This window comes from Cebus imitator, unplaced genomic scaffold, assembly GCF_001604975.1.
Source record: "Cebus imitator isolate Cc_AM_T3 unplaced genomic scaffold, Cebus_imitator-1.0 Scaffold657, whole genome shotgun sequence".
Taxonomy (NCBI): domain Eukaryota; kingdom Metazoa; phylum Chordata; class Mammalia; order Primates; family Cebidae; genus Cebus; species Cebus imitator.
In genome coordinates this window covers 20,410-38,116 of record NW_016107972.1, presented here as the reverse complement: position 1 = coordinate 38,116, position 17,707 = coordinate 20,410, and the positions used below count along the sequence as shown (strand labels likewise).

General features: G+C 39.6%; 1 protein-coding gene across 4 annotated transcripts in view; it reads left to right on the top strand.

Annotated features, from left to right (window-relative positions):
* The first annotated feature begins 1,057 nt into the window (after nucleotides 1-1,057).
* ZMYM1 (zinc finger MYM-type containing 1) overlaps nucleotides 1,058-17,707 on the top strand; it is a 20,665-nt gene continuing 4,015 nt past the window's right edge. The window contains exons 1-6 of one of the 4 annotated variants that reach the window (XM_017518029.2): nucleotides 1,058-1,680; nucleotides 7,641-7,815; nucleotides 7,903-8,115; nucleotides 15,084-15,237; nucleotides 17,259-17,396; nucleotides 17,563-17,600. In XM_017518029.2, the coding sequence (XP_017373518.1) occupies nucleotides 7,795-7,815; nucleotides 7,903-8,115; nucleotides 15,084-15,237; nucleotides 17,259-17,396; nucleotides 17,563-17,600 (564 nt within the window). In that variant the 5' untranslated portion in view covers nucleotides 1,058-1,680; nucleotides 7,641-7,794. Of the gene's footprint in view, nucleotides 1,681-5,220; nucleotides 7,816-7,902; nucleotides 8,116-15,083; nucleotides 15,238-17,258; nucleotides 17,397-17,562; nucleotides 17,601-17,707 lie in introns of those variants that run through there. The other 3 variants (XM_017518027.2, XM_017518026.2, XM_017518031.2) reach the window with 3 other exon arrangements.

Sequence of the window (17,707 nt, the reverse complement as noted above, 5' to 3'; positions counted from 1 at the left end):
TTGAAATTCTCTGTAAATGGGATTATTGTACATCCATTCTATTCTATTGTTTAACTGTATAGGGAACAATCTACTAAAAAATTAATCCTGTTGACAGTTAATGTAGATTTTCCAGGAATGTAGAATAATATATTTCTCTTGTAAATGAAGTGATTCTTTTGAAAAATTCAAGGCCATAGATAAACCTATGTGTTTCTTTGTATTTTTTTTTTTTTTTTTTTTTAGCCAGAGTCTGGTTCTGTCTCCCAGGCTGGAGTTAAGTAGCACGATCTTGGCTCACTCCAACCTCCGCCTCCTAAGTTAAAGCAATTCTCCTGCCTTAGCCTCTCGAGTAGCTGGGATTACAGGTGCCCGCCATCACTCCCGGCTAATTTTTTGTATTTTCAGTAGAGACAGGGTTTCACCACATTGGCCAGGCTGATCTTGAACTCCTGACCTCAGGTGATCTGCCTGCCTCGGCCTCCCAAAGTGCTGGGATTACAGGTATGAGCCACCTCGCCTGGCTTCTCTATGTAGTCTTTTAAAATTTTTTGTGAGAATTTGTGAAAAATCAGTGTCCTTTTGGCTTTGAGAGTCCTAAGGCAATATAATTATGGTCATTAGTACCTAGGATATGCTAACTTTTAAATGTTCAGAGCAAGAAAATTCATAGGCAACGACAGTGCTTCTAAATATAACAAATTCCTTTCAAATAATACTTGTTTTAAACTCAGGTTGCCATAATTTGAGTTTTGGTTCTTGCATTTAGTTATATTTTACTACTCAAAGTTTCATCCCTGAGTTGCTAGATAAGCATCACCTAAGAATTTGTTAGAAATGTACTTTCTCAGGCTGGGCGCGATGGCTCACGCTTGTAATCCCGTAATCCTAGCACTTTGGGAGGCCAAGGTGGGTGGATTGCCTTAGCTCAGGAGTTTGAGACCAGCCTAGGCAACATGGTCAAACCCCATCTCTACTAAAATACAAAAAATTAGCCAGACATGGTGGCATGTACCTGTAGTCCCAGCTACTCTGGAAGCTGAGGCAAGGTAATTGCTTGAACCTGAGAGGCAGAGGTTGCAGTAAGCTGAGATCGTGCCACTGCACTCCAGCCCAGTCAACAGAATGAGACTCTGTCTCAAAAAAAAAAAGAAAAAAAGAAATACACTTTCTCAGGTCTCATCCAGACCTACTGATTCAGAACTGCATTTATCCCTATGTGATTTCTATACATGCCAAAGTTGGAGCAGTGTTGAGAACTTCTTTGCTACTTAGTAGTCATACCTGTTTTTGATAAATGTACAAAAGAATTATGAGCATTAAATAGTATATTTAAATGGTCAGAACAATACTAGCTTGTAATATGAACTCAGTAAATGTTAACTATTATTCTCTTAACAAACTCATAAACCCTTTTGATGGGTTGCTTCAGCTCCTCTGGCTGCTGTTTCAGTTATATTTTGCTTCAGGTGTTACTCCATGGAACGTTACTTACTATTATCTTTTGCTTTTCAACCCTTCAATACTATAGTAGTCTTTTGTCTTTTTACTTTCTTGCTATGGGCCATACGGTACTCTCTTCAGTCTGCTTTCTCTTCCTGCAGAATCATAAAACTGGAAGGGACCTTAGAGACTCACTACACATCTTCAGCAGATGTCCCAGACAGATTGAAAAAGGCTGAAGCAGGAAAGATTTAGTGTGTAAGTTCTCTTAGGCATGGAAATCCAATATGAGTAAAAATCTGAGATAAGTTTTACTTCCTCTAGAATAAAATTTTTCTAGAAAATATTATTTTGTAGTTGGTAGAAAGATGGTAGTAAATTTTAGGCTGGGAAAGGCCATCTATGATTCAGGGTAGTAGGTGCTTTTTTTAAAACTTAAAAATTCCACATTAATTACCCTTTTATATAAATTTTAACTAATCTTCTGGGGTTTGTTTTCTTCTAGTGAAGCTATCTTTCAAAATAATTTTCAGTTACTTATTTGTTTTATTTATTTTTTTCAGAGACAGAGTCTCGCTATGTTGCCCAGGCTGGTCTCAAACTCCTGAGCCCAAGTGATCTTCCTACCTTGGTCTCCCAAACGGCTGGGATTACAGGTGTGAGCCACTATACTGATTTTCAGGGGTTTTTTTGTTTTGTTTTGTTTTTTTTGAGGTGGAGTCTCACTTTGTCACCCAAGCCGGAATGCAGTGGTACAATCTTGGCTCACTGTATTCTCCACCTCCTGGGTTCAAGCAGTTCTCCTGCCTCAGCCTCCCAAATAGCTGGGATTACAGCTGCATGCCAGTGTGCCCAGCTAATTTTTTAATTTTTAGTAGAGATGCAGTTTTGCCTTTATGGCCAGGGTGGTCTCCAACTCCTGACCTCAGGTGATCTGCCTACCTTGTCCTCCCAAAGTGCTAGGATTACAGGGGTGAGCCACTGCACCCTGCCTGATTTTGTTATTTTTGAGATTTCTTTTATAGGAATGATTTAATATCTGTTTTGAGTCAATGCAGTTTTAATTCTATTTCATGGACCAAATGGAAGATGACTGATGACATTTTAAATCTTATTAGAAAGATGTGTCTTGTGGGCCAGTTGAGGTGGTTCACAGCTGTAATCTCAGCACTTTGGGTGGCCAAGGCAGGAGAATCACTTAGGAGTTGGAGACCAGCCTAGCCAACATGGCGAATCCCTGCCTCTACTAAAAATAACAAAATTCACCGGATGTGGTGGTGTGCGCCTGTAATCCCAGCTACTCTGGTGGCTGAGGCAGGATAATTGAACCTGGGAGTCCCAGGTTGCAGTGAGCTGAGATTGTGTGACTGCACTCCAGCCTGGGTGACAGATTGAGACGCTGTCTCAAAAAAAAAAAAAGAAAAATGTGACTTGTTCTTGGGTACAGTGTGTTTAAAAAGTATCATTTCTTTAGTTTCTCAGTTGGAACCAACTAGAAATCCTGAATGCAATTAATAAGTCCAAAATAATTTATTATTATTATTATTTGATTTATTTATAGGAAAATTGTTCCTAAGTTGTTGACTTTTCTTTTTTTGAGACAAGGTCTCTGTCACCCAGGCTGGAGTACAGTGGCACCATTTTGGCTTGCTACAGCCTTGACCACCTGGGTTTAAGCAATCCTCCCACCTTTACCCTCCCAAGTGTCTGGGACTACAGGCACATGCCACCCCGCCTGGCCAGTTTTTGTATTTTTTTGTAGAGATGGTTTCACCTTGTCCAGGCTGGTCTTGAACTCCTGGGCTCAAGTGATCTTCCTTCCTTCTCCTTCCACAGTGCTGGGTTTGAGTCACTGTACCCAGCAAACTTTTTTTTTTTTTTAAGGTAGTCTCACTCTGTCACCCAGACTGGAATGCAGTGGCAGATCTCTGCTCACTGCAACCTCCACCTCCCAGGTTCAAGTGATTCTCCTGCCTCAGCCTCCCGAGTAGTTGGGATTACAGGCACCCACCACCAGGCCCAGCTAATTTTTGTATTTTCAGTAGAGACAGGGTTTCACCATGTTGGCCAGGCTGGTCTTAAACTCCTGACCTCAGGCGATCCACGTGCCTTGGCCTCCCAAATTGCTAGGATTACAGGTGTGAGCCACTGTACCAAGCCAACATTCATTTTTTAATTTTTTGTTTTTGTTTTTGTTCTTTTATTTCCAACTCCTGTAGATCATTTTTAAATTTTTTATAAAGCTTTAGTAGATTCTTTAAAGCCAGCAATCTAGTATGCTGATAGCAATGAAAACTAGGAAGGATTTTCAGACTTCCATGAGTCTACTAATGTAGTTTCTTCTGCCTCCCTTCCCACCTGGCTGATGTCTTATCATTCTGTCTGAAAGATATGCCTCAAATATTTTTACCTTTTGTCTATTCCCACACCATTCTTCACTCTCCTCTTAGAACTGTCCGCCCCCCAAATTAATTCTGTGGTCTGTGTTTTTAGTGTTGTGTTCATAACTCCCAAAACATTGATCATAAAATAGTAAAATCATTAGTAATTGATACTGTCCTGGTTAGATTGTGACTAGAGTCTTGACATTAAGGACCAGATTATCATCCCTTATATCTAACATTCCTTGGCACACAGTGAATTCTAGAAGAATTTTAATCAAATGAAGTTAAGGATAGCACTGTGGATGAGCTATATTTTAAATCACTAAAATGATGAATGTAATAATGAAGTAAGCCTGTTATTTTTGATACTGTCTATTTAAAATATGGAAAGTTAATAATACATTAAATTTTGAATTTTTTTTTTTTGAAACAGTGTTACTCTGTCATCCAGTCTGCAGTGCAGTGGCACAATCTTGGCTCACTGCAATTTCCACCTCCTGGGTTCAAGCAATCTTCATGTCTTAGCTTCCAGAGTAGCTGGAATTACTACAAGCACGTGCCACCATACCCAGCTGATTTTTGTTTTTAGTAGAGACAGGGTTTCACCATATTGGCCAGGCTGGTCTACAACTTCTGACCACAAATGATCCTCCCACCTCAGCCTCCCAGGTGCTGGGATTACAGGCATATACCACTGTGCCCAGCTGAAAATTAAATTAAAGTGTTAATGTTAATTTCAGGGTTAGTTCACCTTGAAAACTATCCTCAGATATAGATATACTGAGGATTCTAGGTAACCAGGTATAGTGATTTTTTTGTTTGTTTGTTTTTGATGGTGTCTTGCTCTGTCTCCTAGGCTAGAGTGCAGTGGCATGACCTCAGGTCACTACAACCTCTGCCTCCCAGGTTCAAGCAATTCTACTGCCTCAGCCTCCCAAGTAGCTGGAATTACAGACACCCACTACCATGCTCGGCTAAATTTTGTATTTTTAGTAGAGACCGAGTTTCACCATGTTAGCCAAGCTAGTCTCAAAACTCCTGACAGGTGATCCGCCCACCTTAGCATCCCAAAGTTCTGGGATTAAAAGCATGAGCCACCACACCCAGCTACTAGGTATATTGATATTTTCTACAGTGGCAGTTCTCAAACTTTCTGGTCTGAGGAGTTCTTACACACTTAAAAATTATTGAAGACCTGGCCGGCGTGGTGGCTCATGCCTAATCCCAGCATGTTGGGAGGCCGAGGCAGGTGGATCACGAGTTCAAATCCATCCTGGCCAACATGGTGAAACCCTGTTGCTACTAAAAATACAAAAATCAGCTGGGTGTGGTGGCACGTGCCTCTAATCCCAGCTACTCGGGAGGCTGAAGCATTAGAATTGCTTGAACCCAGGAGGTGGAGGTTGCAGTGAGCTGAGATCGTACCACTGTAGTCCAGCCCGGCGACAGAGCGAGACTGTGTCTCAAAACAAAAAGAATTTATGGAAGACCCGAAGCTTTAGTTATGTAGGTTATATCTATGAATATTAACTATATCAAAAATTAAATGACTTTTTAAATGAAAAATAGCCATATTTTTAAAAATTGGTAAGAGTGTCATTGTTTTATCAGTTTTGCAAATCACCTAACGTCTAGCTGGATTTTTATATCTGCTTCTGCCTTCACTTTATTGCAAAATGTGTTGTTTGACATCTGAAGAAAATCTGGCCTCACAAATATATGATTGGAGAAAGGGAGAGTGTTTAGCCTTTCAGACTTTCAGATAAGTGTGGATGTTCTTTGATACTACAACCAAAAATCAAGTGGTAGTTTGTTAAAAGCTGGTTGCAGTGTGGCTCAGTTAACTTTTTGCACTCTTATGTTAAAATTCATTAATCTGTCTTGTACTTTGAATGGATCTTTAACCCATGAATGATTTCTGTAATATGCTATTGTCATTTGGAAAATATTGGTTTATTGAGTACTGCAGATCTTTCAAATGTGGACATATTTTATTATGCAGTATTTTTTAAATCACCACTAATCTCAGAAAACTTCTTAAGTTTTGGGAATCAATCACGTTGAAGTTGGAAGATACAAGTTTTCCAAAATTCTAATTATCACTTGAAAGCCAAAATTTTATCGTTAGTGGTAATTACTGTCAGTCATTTTATTTGAAGTGACAGTCTCATTTTTTTCATTTTCAAGAAAATATCTGCAGATACCCACTTCTGGATAATTGTTTGTCTTGAAACTATTTATGGTGAACTATTTACAGTACTTTGAAGTAAAAATGTTTTCCATGAAAAAAGTGGCTAATTTATTATAACTCAACATTTCCATATGAGCTTTTCCTTGAGACAACCATCATCCTTTTGTGTCCAGAAGTATTTTATGCCTATGTCCTAGTTTGTCAAACAGAATTACTTTCTTCTGGCCCTACCACTTGGCCAAGACAGAATATTTTTTAATTGTACTTAAGGATGAAATTTAAATAATTTCAAATATTTTGCTGTTTCATTGAGTACATCCTTAAGTGAAACTGATACTTTTTTTATTTTTTATTTTTAGCAGTGAATGTGTAGCAGGGAATAACATGAATATTAGTACATTTGGGTGCTGCTGCCTTGATTTCTGCTAAGGCTGACAGTTTTAGACACTATTGCCTTTTTTCTTTTCCAAATTCATTGAAGTGAAATTAGTATTTTTTTTAAAAAAAAACCATTTCATTGGCATTTAGTATATTCATAATTTGTGACTATCACCTTTCTTGTTCCAGAGCATTTCCATCACTTCAAAGTAAAACACCTTATACATTAAGCAGTTTCTCCTGATTTCCCTCTCCCCACAGTGCCTGTCAATCACCAGGATGCATTGTATCTATAGATGTATCTATTCTGAATAGCTCATATAAATGGAATCCAGTGTGACTTTTTTAAGACTGGATATTATTACTCTGTTGCTCAGGCTATAGTGCAGTGACTTTTTATGTCTGGTTCTTTGCCTTAGCATAATATTTTCAAGGTTTGTCCATGTTGTACCATGTATCAGTACTTAATTCTTTTTGTTAATAGGTGAATAATATTCCACTGTATGTATATAACACAATGTGCTTATCCAGTCATTCACTTACTGATTTGGGCTGTTTTTGTCTTTTGACTATTGTGAATAGTGCTATTATGAATATACAGGTACATGTGTTTGAGTACCTGTTTTCAGTTTTTTGGGTGTATACCAAAGAGTGGGATTGCAGGGTCCTACCATTAGCTTTGCAACATCAGTTGCAAAGTGATGTTGCAAACATCAACACAACGAAAAGGCAAATAACATTATTATGAAAACAGTTTTGATCTTGGGGATCCCCCTGGGATTTGAAGACCATACCTTGAGATTCTCTGTCCTGTAGATTCCAGAGTTGCTCATATGAATATGTGATCTCTCATCATCACTTGGTTTTCACTAGCACTACCTAATACAGGCTAGCTCGTCTTCAAAACTGCACTATCAAAGTCAGGCATGGTGGGATTATGTACCTGTAATCCTAGCTACTCGGGAGGCTGAGATAGGAGAATCTTTTGAGCCCAAGAGTTCGAGGCCAGCCTGGGCAACACAGCAGGACCCTGTCTCTTTAACAAACAAAAACAAAAAAACTGCACTATCAGATGTGCTTTGTAATCTATAAGGTATGGATGAGAAAATTAACACTTAGGGAGTATAAATGTGAGAGAACTGGATACCAGGTTTTCTTATTTCAAGGCTAATGTTCTTACTCTATTTTGAGAGGTCATTTCGTTTATAAAGATAAAGAAGTTATAATTTAAACTGCTTAATGGTGTCCTTGATGTTTATTCTTAGAGACATTTTAAATCCAAAGGATGTGATCAGTGTCCAGCTGGAAGAAGCTACCTCTTGCAAAACTTTTTGCAGCCTATCTTGTCTTTCATCATATGAAGAAAAAAGAAAACCATTTGTTACCATATGTACTAATAGCATTTTGACCAAGTGCAGCATGTGCCAGAAGACTGCTACTGTAAGTTGCAATTATAAACTTTGAAGGGGTTCTGATGATTCTGCTTAAATATCAGAGTTTTTACTGAATCTTTTTATTAAATCCTAGATTCAGTATGAAGTAAAATACCAGAATGTGAATCATAATCTTTGCAGTAATGCCTGCCTTTCAAAGTTTCACTCTGCTAACAACTTCATCATGAACTGCTGTGAGAACTGTGGTGCCTACTGTTACACCAGCTCTAGTCTGTCCCACATACTTCAGGTGGAAGGACAGTCTCATTATTATAATAGTTCAAAGAGTATTACAGCATATAAGCAGGTATGAATTAAGACCTATTGTTTCTTCTATTAACTGTCCTATGAATGGTTCCACTCTAGGAAAATGTGGGAAGTAGTTTTTGGTACCCTTTGGAATAATGTCAGGTGGTAAGTTGATGAAGATGAAATAGAAGACTTTTGACAGTTTCCTCTTGCATAAGAATTCATGATGGGGCAGGGTATGATTAAAAAAAAGAATTCATTATAAATGCTATATGGAGATCTTCCTAAATAATCTCAGATTGATTATCTTACCTTAAGGAGAGGGCAAGCAGGTTGGAGCCAGTTTATAAACTACAGATAAGTATAGTAAAAACACCAGTAGTCTACTGGTCAATAAAACCCAAACACAAAAGTATTTTTGTTTTGTTTTTAATTTTTTTTTTTTTGAGACGGAGTTTCACTCTTGTTGCCCAGGCTGGAGTGCAATGGTGCAATCTTGGCTCACCGCAACCTCCGCCTCCTGGGTTCAGGCAATTCTCCTGCCTCAACCTCCTCAGTAGCTGGGATTACAGGCATGCGCCACCATGCNGAATGTATCTCAAAATAATAAAAGTTATTTACGACAAAGCCACAGCCAATATCATACTGAATGGGCAAAAACTGGAAGCATTCCCTTTGAAATCTGGCACTAGACAAGGATGCCCTCTGTCACCACTCCTATTCAATATAGTATTGGAAGTTCTAGCCAGAACAATCAGGCAAGAAAAAGAAATAAAAGGTATTCAATTAGGAAAGGAGGAAGTCGAATTATCTCTATTTGCAGACGACATGATTGTATATTTAGAAGACCCCATCATCTTCTAAATATACAGACGCTACAGTAATCAATACAGCATGGTACTGGTACCAAAACAGAGATATAGACCAATGGAACAGAACAGAGGCCTCAGAGGCAACATCACACATCTATAACCATCTGATCTTTGACAAACCTGACAAAAACAAGCAATAGGGAAAGGATTTCCTGTTTCTTAAATGAGGTTGGGGAAACTGGCTAGCCATGTGCAGAAAGCAGAAACTGCACCCCTTCCTGACACCCTACACTAAAATTAACTCCAGATGGATTAAAGACTTAAACAAAAGACCTAACACCATAAAATCCCTAGAAGAAAACCTAGGCAAAATCATTCAGGACATAGGCATAGGCAAGGACTTCATGACTAAAACACCAAAAGCATTGGCAACAAAAGCCAACATAGACAAATGGGATCTAATTAAACTCCAGAGCTTCTATACAGCAAAAGAAACAATCATTAGAGTGAACTGGCAACCAACAGAATGGGAAAAAAATTTTGCAATCTACCCATCTGACAAAGGGCTAATATCTAGAATCTACAAAGAACTAAAACAGATTTACAAGAAAAAAACAAACCCATTCAAACGTGGGTTAAGGATATGAACACTTTTCAAAAGAAGACATATATGAGGCCAACAAACATGAAAAAATGCTCATCCTCACTGGTCATTAGAGAAATGCAAATCAAAACTACATTGAGATACCATCACATGCCGGTTAGAATGGCGATCATTAAAAAATCTGGAGACAACAGATGCTGGAGAGGATGTGGAGATATAAGAACACTTTTACACTGTTGGTGGGAGCGTAAATTAGCTCAACCATTGTGGAAGATAGTGTGCGATTCCTCAAGTACCTAGAAATAGAAATCCCATTTGACCCAGCAATTCCATTACTGGGTATATATCCAAAGAATTATAAATCGTTCTACTATAAGGACACATGCACATGTATGTTCACTGCAGCACTGTTTACAATAGCAAAGACCTGGAACCAATCCAAATGCCCATTGATGATAGAGTGGACAAGGAAAATGTGGCACATATAAACCATGGAATACTATGCAGTCATAAAAAATGATGAGTTTGTGTCCTTTGTAAAGACATGGATGAATCTGGAAACCATCATTCTCAGCAAACTGACACACGAACAGGAAATCAAGCATTGCATGTTCTCAGTCATAGGCTGGTGTTGAACAATGAGAACACATGGACACAGGGAGGGGAACATCACACACTGGGGTCTGTTGTGGGGGAATAGGGGAGGGACAGTGGGGATAGGGAATTGGGGAGGGATAACATGGGGAGAAATGCCAGATATAGGTGATGGGGGGATGGAGGCAGCAAACCATATTGCCATGTATGTACTTATGCAACAATCCTGCATGTTCTGCACACGTATACCAGAACCTAAAGTGCAATAAAATATATATTTAAAAAAGAAATTTGGCTCAGGGCTGGAGCTAGTTCCTTCCAGGGTTTTGGACAACCACCTGAAAAACCTTCATCAGTGCCTGGGACTGTCCAAAATCCTGGCTTGAGTTCAGGCCTGCAGGACAAAACAAGCAGCTGCCCAGGACACACAACTGTGAAGAAGCCTTTGTTTCTCAGTCAGGACAGAAAAAAGAAACTGAGAGACCCAACATACCCCAAAGTCAGACAGCTGGATCTTACAGTTTTATTCCTAATTTTTTAAGGAAACTCCATATTATATTCTACAGCAGCTGTATCATTTTACATTCCCACTAACAGTGCAAAAGGATTCACATTTCTCCACATGCTCACCAACTTTTTTTTTGGGAGTTGTCTCTCTGCTACCAGGCTGGAGTGCAGTGGCATTATCACGGTTCACTCCAGCTTCAACCTCCCATGCTCATTATATCCTTCAGACTTAAAAATCCTCTTGTATCAGCCTTGGAAGAAGCTGGGAGCACATGCTCGGCTTTTTTTTTTTTTTTTTTTTTGGTGTGTGTGTGTGACAAGGTCTTGCTCTGTCAGCCAGCCTGGAGTACAGTGGCAGTCATGGCTTACCATAACCTTGATCTCTTTAGCTCAAGTGATACTCCCACATCAGCGTCCCGAGTAGCTGGGACTACAGGCACATGCCACCACACCTGGCTAGTTTTTAAATTTTTTGTAGAGACAAGCCCTTACTGTGTTGTCCAAGCTTGTCTTAAAACTCCCGAACTTAGCTGATTCTGTCTTAGTCTCCTAAGGTGCTGGGATTACTGGTGTGAGCCTAGCCATGTTTTTGTTTTCAATTCCATGTGTTTAACTCTTATACTAAACAATGCAAAAATAAAGAATGTCACATGTGGCTTGGCATGGTGGCTTACACCTGTTATCCTAGCACTTTGGGAGACCAAGGTGGGAGGTCAGTTGAGCTAGGAGTTCGAGACCAGCCTGGGCAACATAGCAAGAACTCATCTCTAAAAAGTAAAAAAGAATATCACATGCTTTTTCTGAATCAGTCATAGGAGGAAATAATTCAGTGAGATTTGGATTATTTGTCCCAGCACTTCAGAAAGCCAAGGCAGGCAGATCACCTGAGGTCAGGAGTTGCAGACCAGCCTGGCCAACATGGCAAAACCCTGTCTCTACTGAGAATACAAAATTAGGCCAGGCGCGGTGGCTCAAGCCTGTAATCCCAGTTACTCAGGAAGCTGAGGCAGGAGAATTGCCTGAACCCAGGAGGCGGAGGTTGCGGTGAGCCGAGATCGCGCCATTGCACTCCAGCCTGGGTAACAAGAGCGAAACTCCGTCCCAAAAAAAAAAAAAAAGAATACAAAATTAGCCAGGTGTGGTGGCGGGCATCTGTAATCCTAACTACTTGGGAGTCTGAGGCAGGAGAGTCACTTGAACCCGGGAGGCGGAGGTTGCAGTGAACCAAGATGGCACCATTGTACTCCACCCTGGGCGACAGAGTGAAACTCTGTCTCAAGAAAAAAAAAAGAAAAAGCAGTTGAAGATGGGAGTCAAAACAAGCCATAATTCAAATAGATCATTTGTGACCCACATCTTTTCTATGGCAGAATGCCCCATCTTGAGAATATCTTGCCTTAAGACCAGAAATGGCAAAACGGAAAGCACAGACTTCTCCCAAAGGCAGGAAATAATATTCCTTTTTTAAATTTATTTATTTATGACACTCAATAAATAGGCCTTGTTCTTTTTTAAGAGCTTGTATTGAGTACCCAGTTGTTCAGCTTATGTGCAGTGACAGGACTGATTTGGGTAAACCGGCTAGTTAACAAGTACAGCCTAATACTTTGCCCTTATATCTGAATGTAAGACATCATGTGACAGTGATAACGGAGTAAATCTATAATGTTAGTGAACTACAATCCAGAATTAGAAAAATGCCCAAATATGTGAATCTAAAAAGGGGATAGCTTTTAATTTTTAGAAAGTAGATTATTAGATGTAATTATTTTGGCCACATGTTAATAGATTGTATTGTTAGCCTTCCCTTATGAATAATAAACTAACTTAATTATAAATTATACCACTGTTGGGCCGGGCCCAGTGGCCCACGCCTCTAATTCCAGCACTTTGGGAGGCCAAACAGGAGGATCACTTGAGATCAGGAGTTCAAGACCAACCTGGCCAACATGGTGAAACGCCATCTCTACTAAAAATAGAAAAATTAGCCAAGCATGGTGGCATATGCCTGTAATCCTAGCTATTCAGGAGGCTGAGATATGAGAATTGCTTGAACCCCAGAGGTAAAGGTTGCAATGAGCCAAGATCACACCACTGCACTCCAGCCTAGACAACAAAGCAAGACCCTGTCTCAAAAATAATTAAATAAATATTAGGCCACTATTGTTGCTTAATGTTAAAGATTAGTGAATTTTTAAGCTTTCTCAAAATATAAAAGTTTTTCATACTAATAAAGGATAAAAATAGAAATTTGTTTCATTGTGCCTTTGCCAATATCCTGTTCTCTCACAGAAAAATAAAACGTGTATTTTTTTGTCTTTGGACTTTGTTGTTGTTATTGTTGTTGTTTTTGAGACAGAAGTCTTGCTCTATTGCCCAGGCTGGAGTGCAATGGCATGATCTTGACCCACTGCAACCTCCACCTTCCAGGTTCCAGCTATTCTTCCGCCTCAGCCTCCCTAGTAGCTGGGATTACAGGCGCACATCACCACGCCTGGCTATGTTTTGCATTTTTGTAGAAACAGGGTTTCACCGTGATGGCCAGGCTGGTCTTGAACTCTAGACCTCAGGTAATCTGGCTGCCTTGGCCTCTCGAAGTGCTGGGATTACAGGCATGAGCCACCACGCCTGACCTATCTTTGTACTTTGTATCTCCAAAAGGAGTTTTATTCTATCATTACCATTGGTGATTTATTTTTTTAGACTGAGTCTAGACTGGAGGCTGGAGTGCACTGGTGAGCACAGCTCACTGGAGGCCCAACCTCAGGTGTTCAAGCAATCCTTCTGCCTTAGCCTCCCATGTAGCTGGGACCACAGGCATATGCTACCACACCTGGTTTATGTTTGTGTTTTTTTGTAGAGATGGTTCTCACTTTGTTGCCCAGGCTGGTCTCGAACTCCTGGGCTCAAGTGACCTTCCTGCCTCAGCTTCTCAAAGTGCTGGGATTGTAGGCAAGAACCACCACACCCAACCTGATGTATTCTTTTTTCTGTCTTTTTTTTGAGATAGAGTCTTACTCTGTCACCCAGCCTGGAGTGCAGTGGCATGATCTTGGCTCACTGAAACCTCTGTCTTCTTGGGCTTAAGTGATCCTCCCCACCTCAGCCTCGCAAGTAGCAGGGACTACAGGCACATCCCACCACACTAGGCTAATTTTTTATTTTTATTTATTTATTTTTAAGAGATGAGGTCTCACTATTTTACCAGTCTGGTCTGAAACTCCTGGGCTCAGGTGATCCTCCTGCCTCAGCCTCTGAAAGTTGAGATTACAGCTGTGAGCCACTGTGCCTAGGCTCTGATATATTCTTAAATCCAGGAATGCTGGGTCCTGTTTGACAAGAAAGAATAGATGGTAAACATAATCTTTGCAGTAATGCCTGCCTTTCTGAAAGTTTATATCTCTTCTTTGACACAGTTACTACTTACTGAACACAAAATAATTTTTACCATGAAGTTAGCCTAGAAAAACAGTGATACCCACAGTAACTTGTAAGATACGTTAAGCACTCCTTCCTGGCTACTCCTCAGCATAGGTAGACGTTTTCCAAAGTTAATTCCCAAGCCACCATTGAGGACACACCTGTAATTAATAAGGCCTTTGTTTATCCAGTAGGCTTTGACTGCCTGATATGATGAACTTCTTTTGTGACTGCTTTCTTTATTGCTTTATTTCGTTTTATGTTTTTTTCTTGAAATGAGATTTCACTCTCACTCAGGCTAGAGTGCAGTGGCGTGATCTTGGCTCACTGCAACCTCCTGTACCCAGGTTCAAGTGATTCTCCGGCCTCAGCCTCCAAGTAGCTGGGATCACAGGCACTCACCACCACCCCTAGCTAATTTTTTGTATTTTTAGTAGATGGGGTTTCACCATGTTGGCCAGGCTGGTCTCAAACTCCTAACCTCAGGTGATCTGCCCGCCTCAGCCTCCCAAAGTGCTAGATTGAGCCTGGCCCTATTGCTTTCATAGTTATTATTGTTGTTAAATATAGCTAATAAAAATCCTTTTCAAATTTGCCAATATTCTTTATTTTAATTATTGTAATCTGTAATGTCTTTTTTAAGAAAATGTAAAAAACTGGCTTCACTGTTATTTTCATTTTTTATTTATTTTTATTTTTTTATTTTTAATTTGAGACAAAATCTCACTCTGTCACCCAGGCTGGAGTGTGGTGTCACGTTCTCGGCTCACTGCAACCTCCACCTCCCGGGTTCAAGTGATCCGCATGCCTCAGCCTCCCAAGTAGCTGGGATTACAGGTGTCTGCCACCACCCCCAGCTAATTTTTGTATATTTAGTAGGTGGGGTTTCCCCATATGGCCAGGCTGGTCTCGAACTCCTGACCCCAAGTAATAGACTCCCAAAGTTCTGGGATTACAGGCCTGAGCCACCCCGCCTAGCCTGTTCTTTTTAATATTTCAACTAAAAGCAGTGGTAATAGATAAGTTCTTGTTTGTTAACAATATATGTCATATACCAGGAATATGAATATTCTTTTAATCTCTACACAGAAAGCTGCCAAACCACTTACATCTGTTCCTTGCAAACCATTGAAGCCCTCAGATGAAATGATTGAGACTACCAGTGATTTGGGGAAGACAGAGCTTTTCTGCTCTATTAATTGTTTCTCTGCATACAGTAAAGCTAAGATGGAATCTTCTTCAGGTAATGTTTGTTTAGCAATTTCACAGGTTTAGTAATTATTAATAAATAATATTTTGCTTTAATTTATAAACTTGATTAATTTTCAATTTAAACTGACTTTTAAAAGTCAAAACAATCTAAACTTGTTGCAAAGAACTATTCTTCAGTATTTTTGTATAAAAGTAAGGCTACTTAACCACCCAAGATTTAATATTATTTGTAGGCCTGGCACAGTGGCTTATGCCTGTAATCCCAGCACTTTGGGAGGCCAAGGTGGGTGGATCACCTGAGGTCAGGAGTTCAAGACCAGCCTGGCCAACATGGCGAAACCCCATCCCTACTAAAAATACAAAGTATTCTCTGGGTGTGGTGGTGGGTGCCTGTAATCCCAGCTACTTAGGGGGCTGAGGCAGGAGAATCACTTGAACCTGGGTGGTGGAGGTTGCAGTGAGCCAAGATCACACCATTGGACTCCAGTTTGGGCAACGGAGGGAGACTGTCTCAAAAAAAATAATAATAAAATAAAAATTTAAAGATACATATCTTTAGATTATTTGGATTCTTTAGTAAATGAACATACATATGTTTACATCAATATATATTGCGCATCAGCTGGGCATAGTGATTCACGCCTTTTAATCCCAGCACTTTGGGAGGCCAAGGCGAGCGGATCACAAGGTCAGGAGTTCAAGACCAGCCTGGCCATATGGTGAAACCCCGTCCCTACTAAAAATACAAACAGCAGCTGGGCATTGTGGCACATTCCTGTAATCCCAGCTACTCAGGAGGCTGAGGCAGGAGAATCACTTGAAACTGGAAGGTGGAGGCTGCAGTGAGCCAAGATCGGGCCACTGCATTCCAGCTTGAGCTACAGAGTGAGACTCGTCTCAAAAAGAAAAAATATATATACACATATATATGGAAAGTGAGAGCACACCTATTGCAGAACATGGTACATAGGAGGCACTTGGTCAACAGAGTTTAATTAATATATTTACAAGACTGCTTCTATTAAGACATAGAATGTTTTACTTAGCCCTGCTTTGTAAAAACAAGTATTTTCGTTACTTTTTTTTTTTTTTTTTTTTTTACATGAAATAGAGGTAATTGTAAATGCTTTAAGACTCACTAATAAAAAAGCACAAATAATCCAGCCAACTAAGTATTCCATCAGAAAGCCTCATGTAGGACTAGTGGTGCTATTTACATAGACCATAGAGTGACTGATGCCTCTGGGATTTGTAAATCATGCAAACTGGCTTGTTACCGAAATGTCTGCGATAGTAGCTTGGACGCCAACCTAGCACTCCATTGATGCTGAGGTTTATGAATCCTGGAAGAGTTTGAAATTGATGCCCATTAGGACATTCTATAAGAATCTCTTAGCCGGGCGCGGTGGCTCAAGCCTGTAATCCCAGCACTTTGGGAGGCCGAGGCGGGTGGATCACGAGGTCAAGAGATCGAGACCATCCTGGTCAACATGGTGAAACCCCGTCTCTACTAAAAATACGAAACATTAGCTGGGCATGGTGGCACGTGCCTGTAATGTAATCCCAGCTACTCAGGAGGCTGAGGCAGGAGAATTGCCTGAACCCAGGAGGCGGAGGTTGCGGTGAGCCGAGATTGCGCCGAGCCGAGATTGCGCCATTGCACTCCAGCCTGGGTAACGAGTGAAACTCCGTCTCGGAAAAAAAAAAAAAAAAAAAGAATCTCTTTTCTTCATGAGTAATATCACAGTAAAAATTTGCTCATAATTTTAAACAAATTGTTTAAAAGGACTGGGAAATTGTGCACAAAGGTTAAGACATAAAATGTTGGAGAAGTGTAAATTTCCAGTGTAGTATTGTAATTATAAATATGATACTAAAGAACCTGGCTATTCCTAAACCCTAATAAAAATTACTTCAGCACCTACCAATTTCTTATGCTGTTAAATGCCTGCATTATTTCTTGAAACAGTGTTTAATTAAACAGTACTATCTGATTGATTGATTTTTTTTTTTCTACTTTCTAAGAAATCTTTTTGTTTTTGTTTTTGTCAGTAAATGTTTCCACGGCACATGATACTTCAACAGAGCTTCCTTCTCCAAAGAAAGATACAACTCCAGTTATAAGCAATATAGTGTCATTGGCAGACACTCATGTTGCCTTGCCCATCATGAACACTGATGTCTTACAAGGTAAAAGTTGATGTTAAGATATTTGACATAAATAGTGTTTTGTCACACTTGATAAATCTCTATATGCTAAATGTTCTTTTTCTTATATGAAATAAGCAATTACAGTTTATGATGCTATTTTATAGGATATAGTATAATATCTTGAATTTATGCTCTATTTTAACAGATACAGTTTCTTCAGTAACAGCAGATGTCATTGTGGATGTAAGTTTTATTTTAACTTTTTTTTTCCCATTGTCTTTTTTTAATAAGCGGATTTTTTTTTTTTTTTTTTTTTTTTTTTTTTTTTTTTTTTTTTTTTTTTTTTTTTT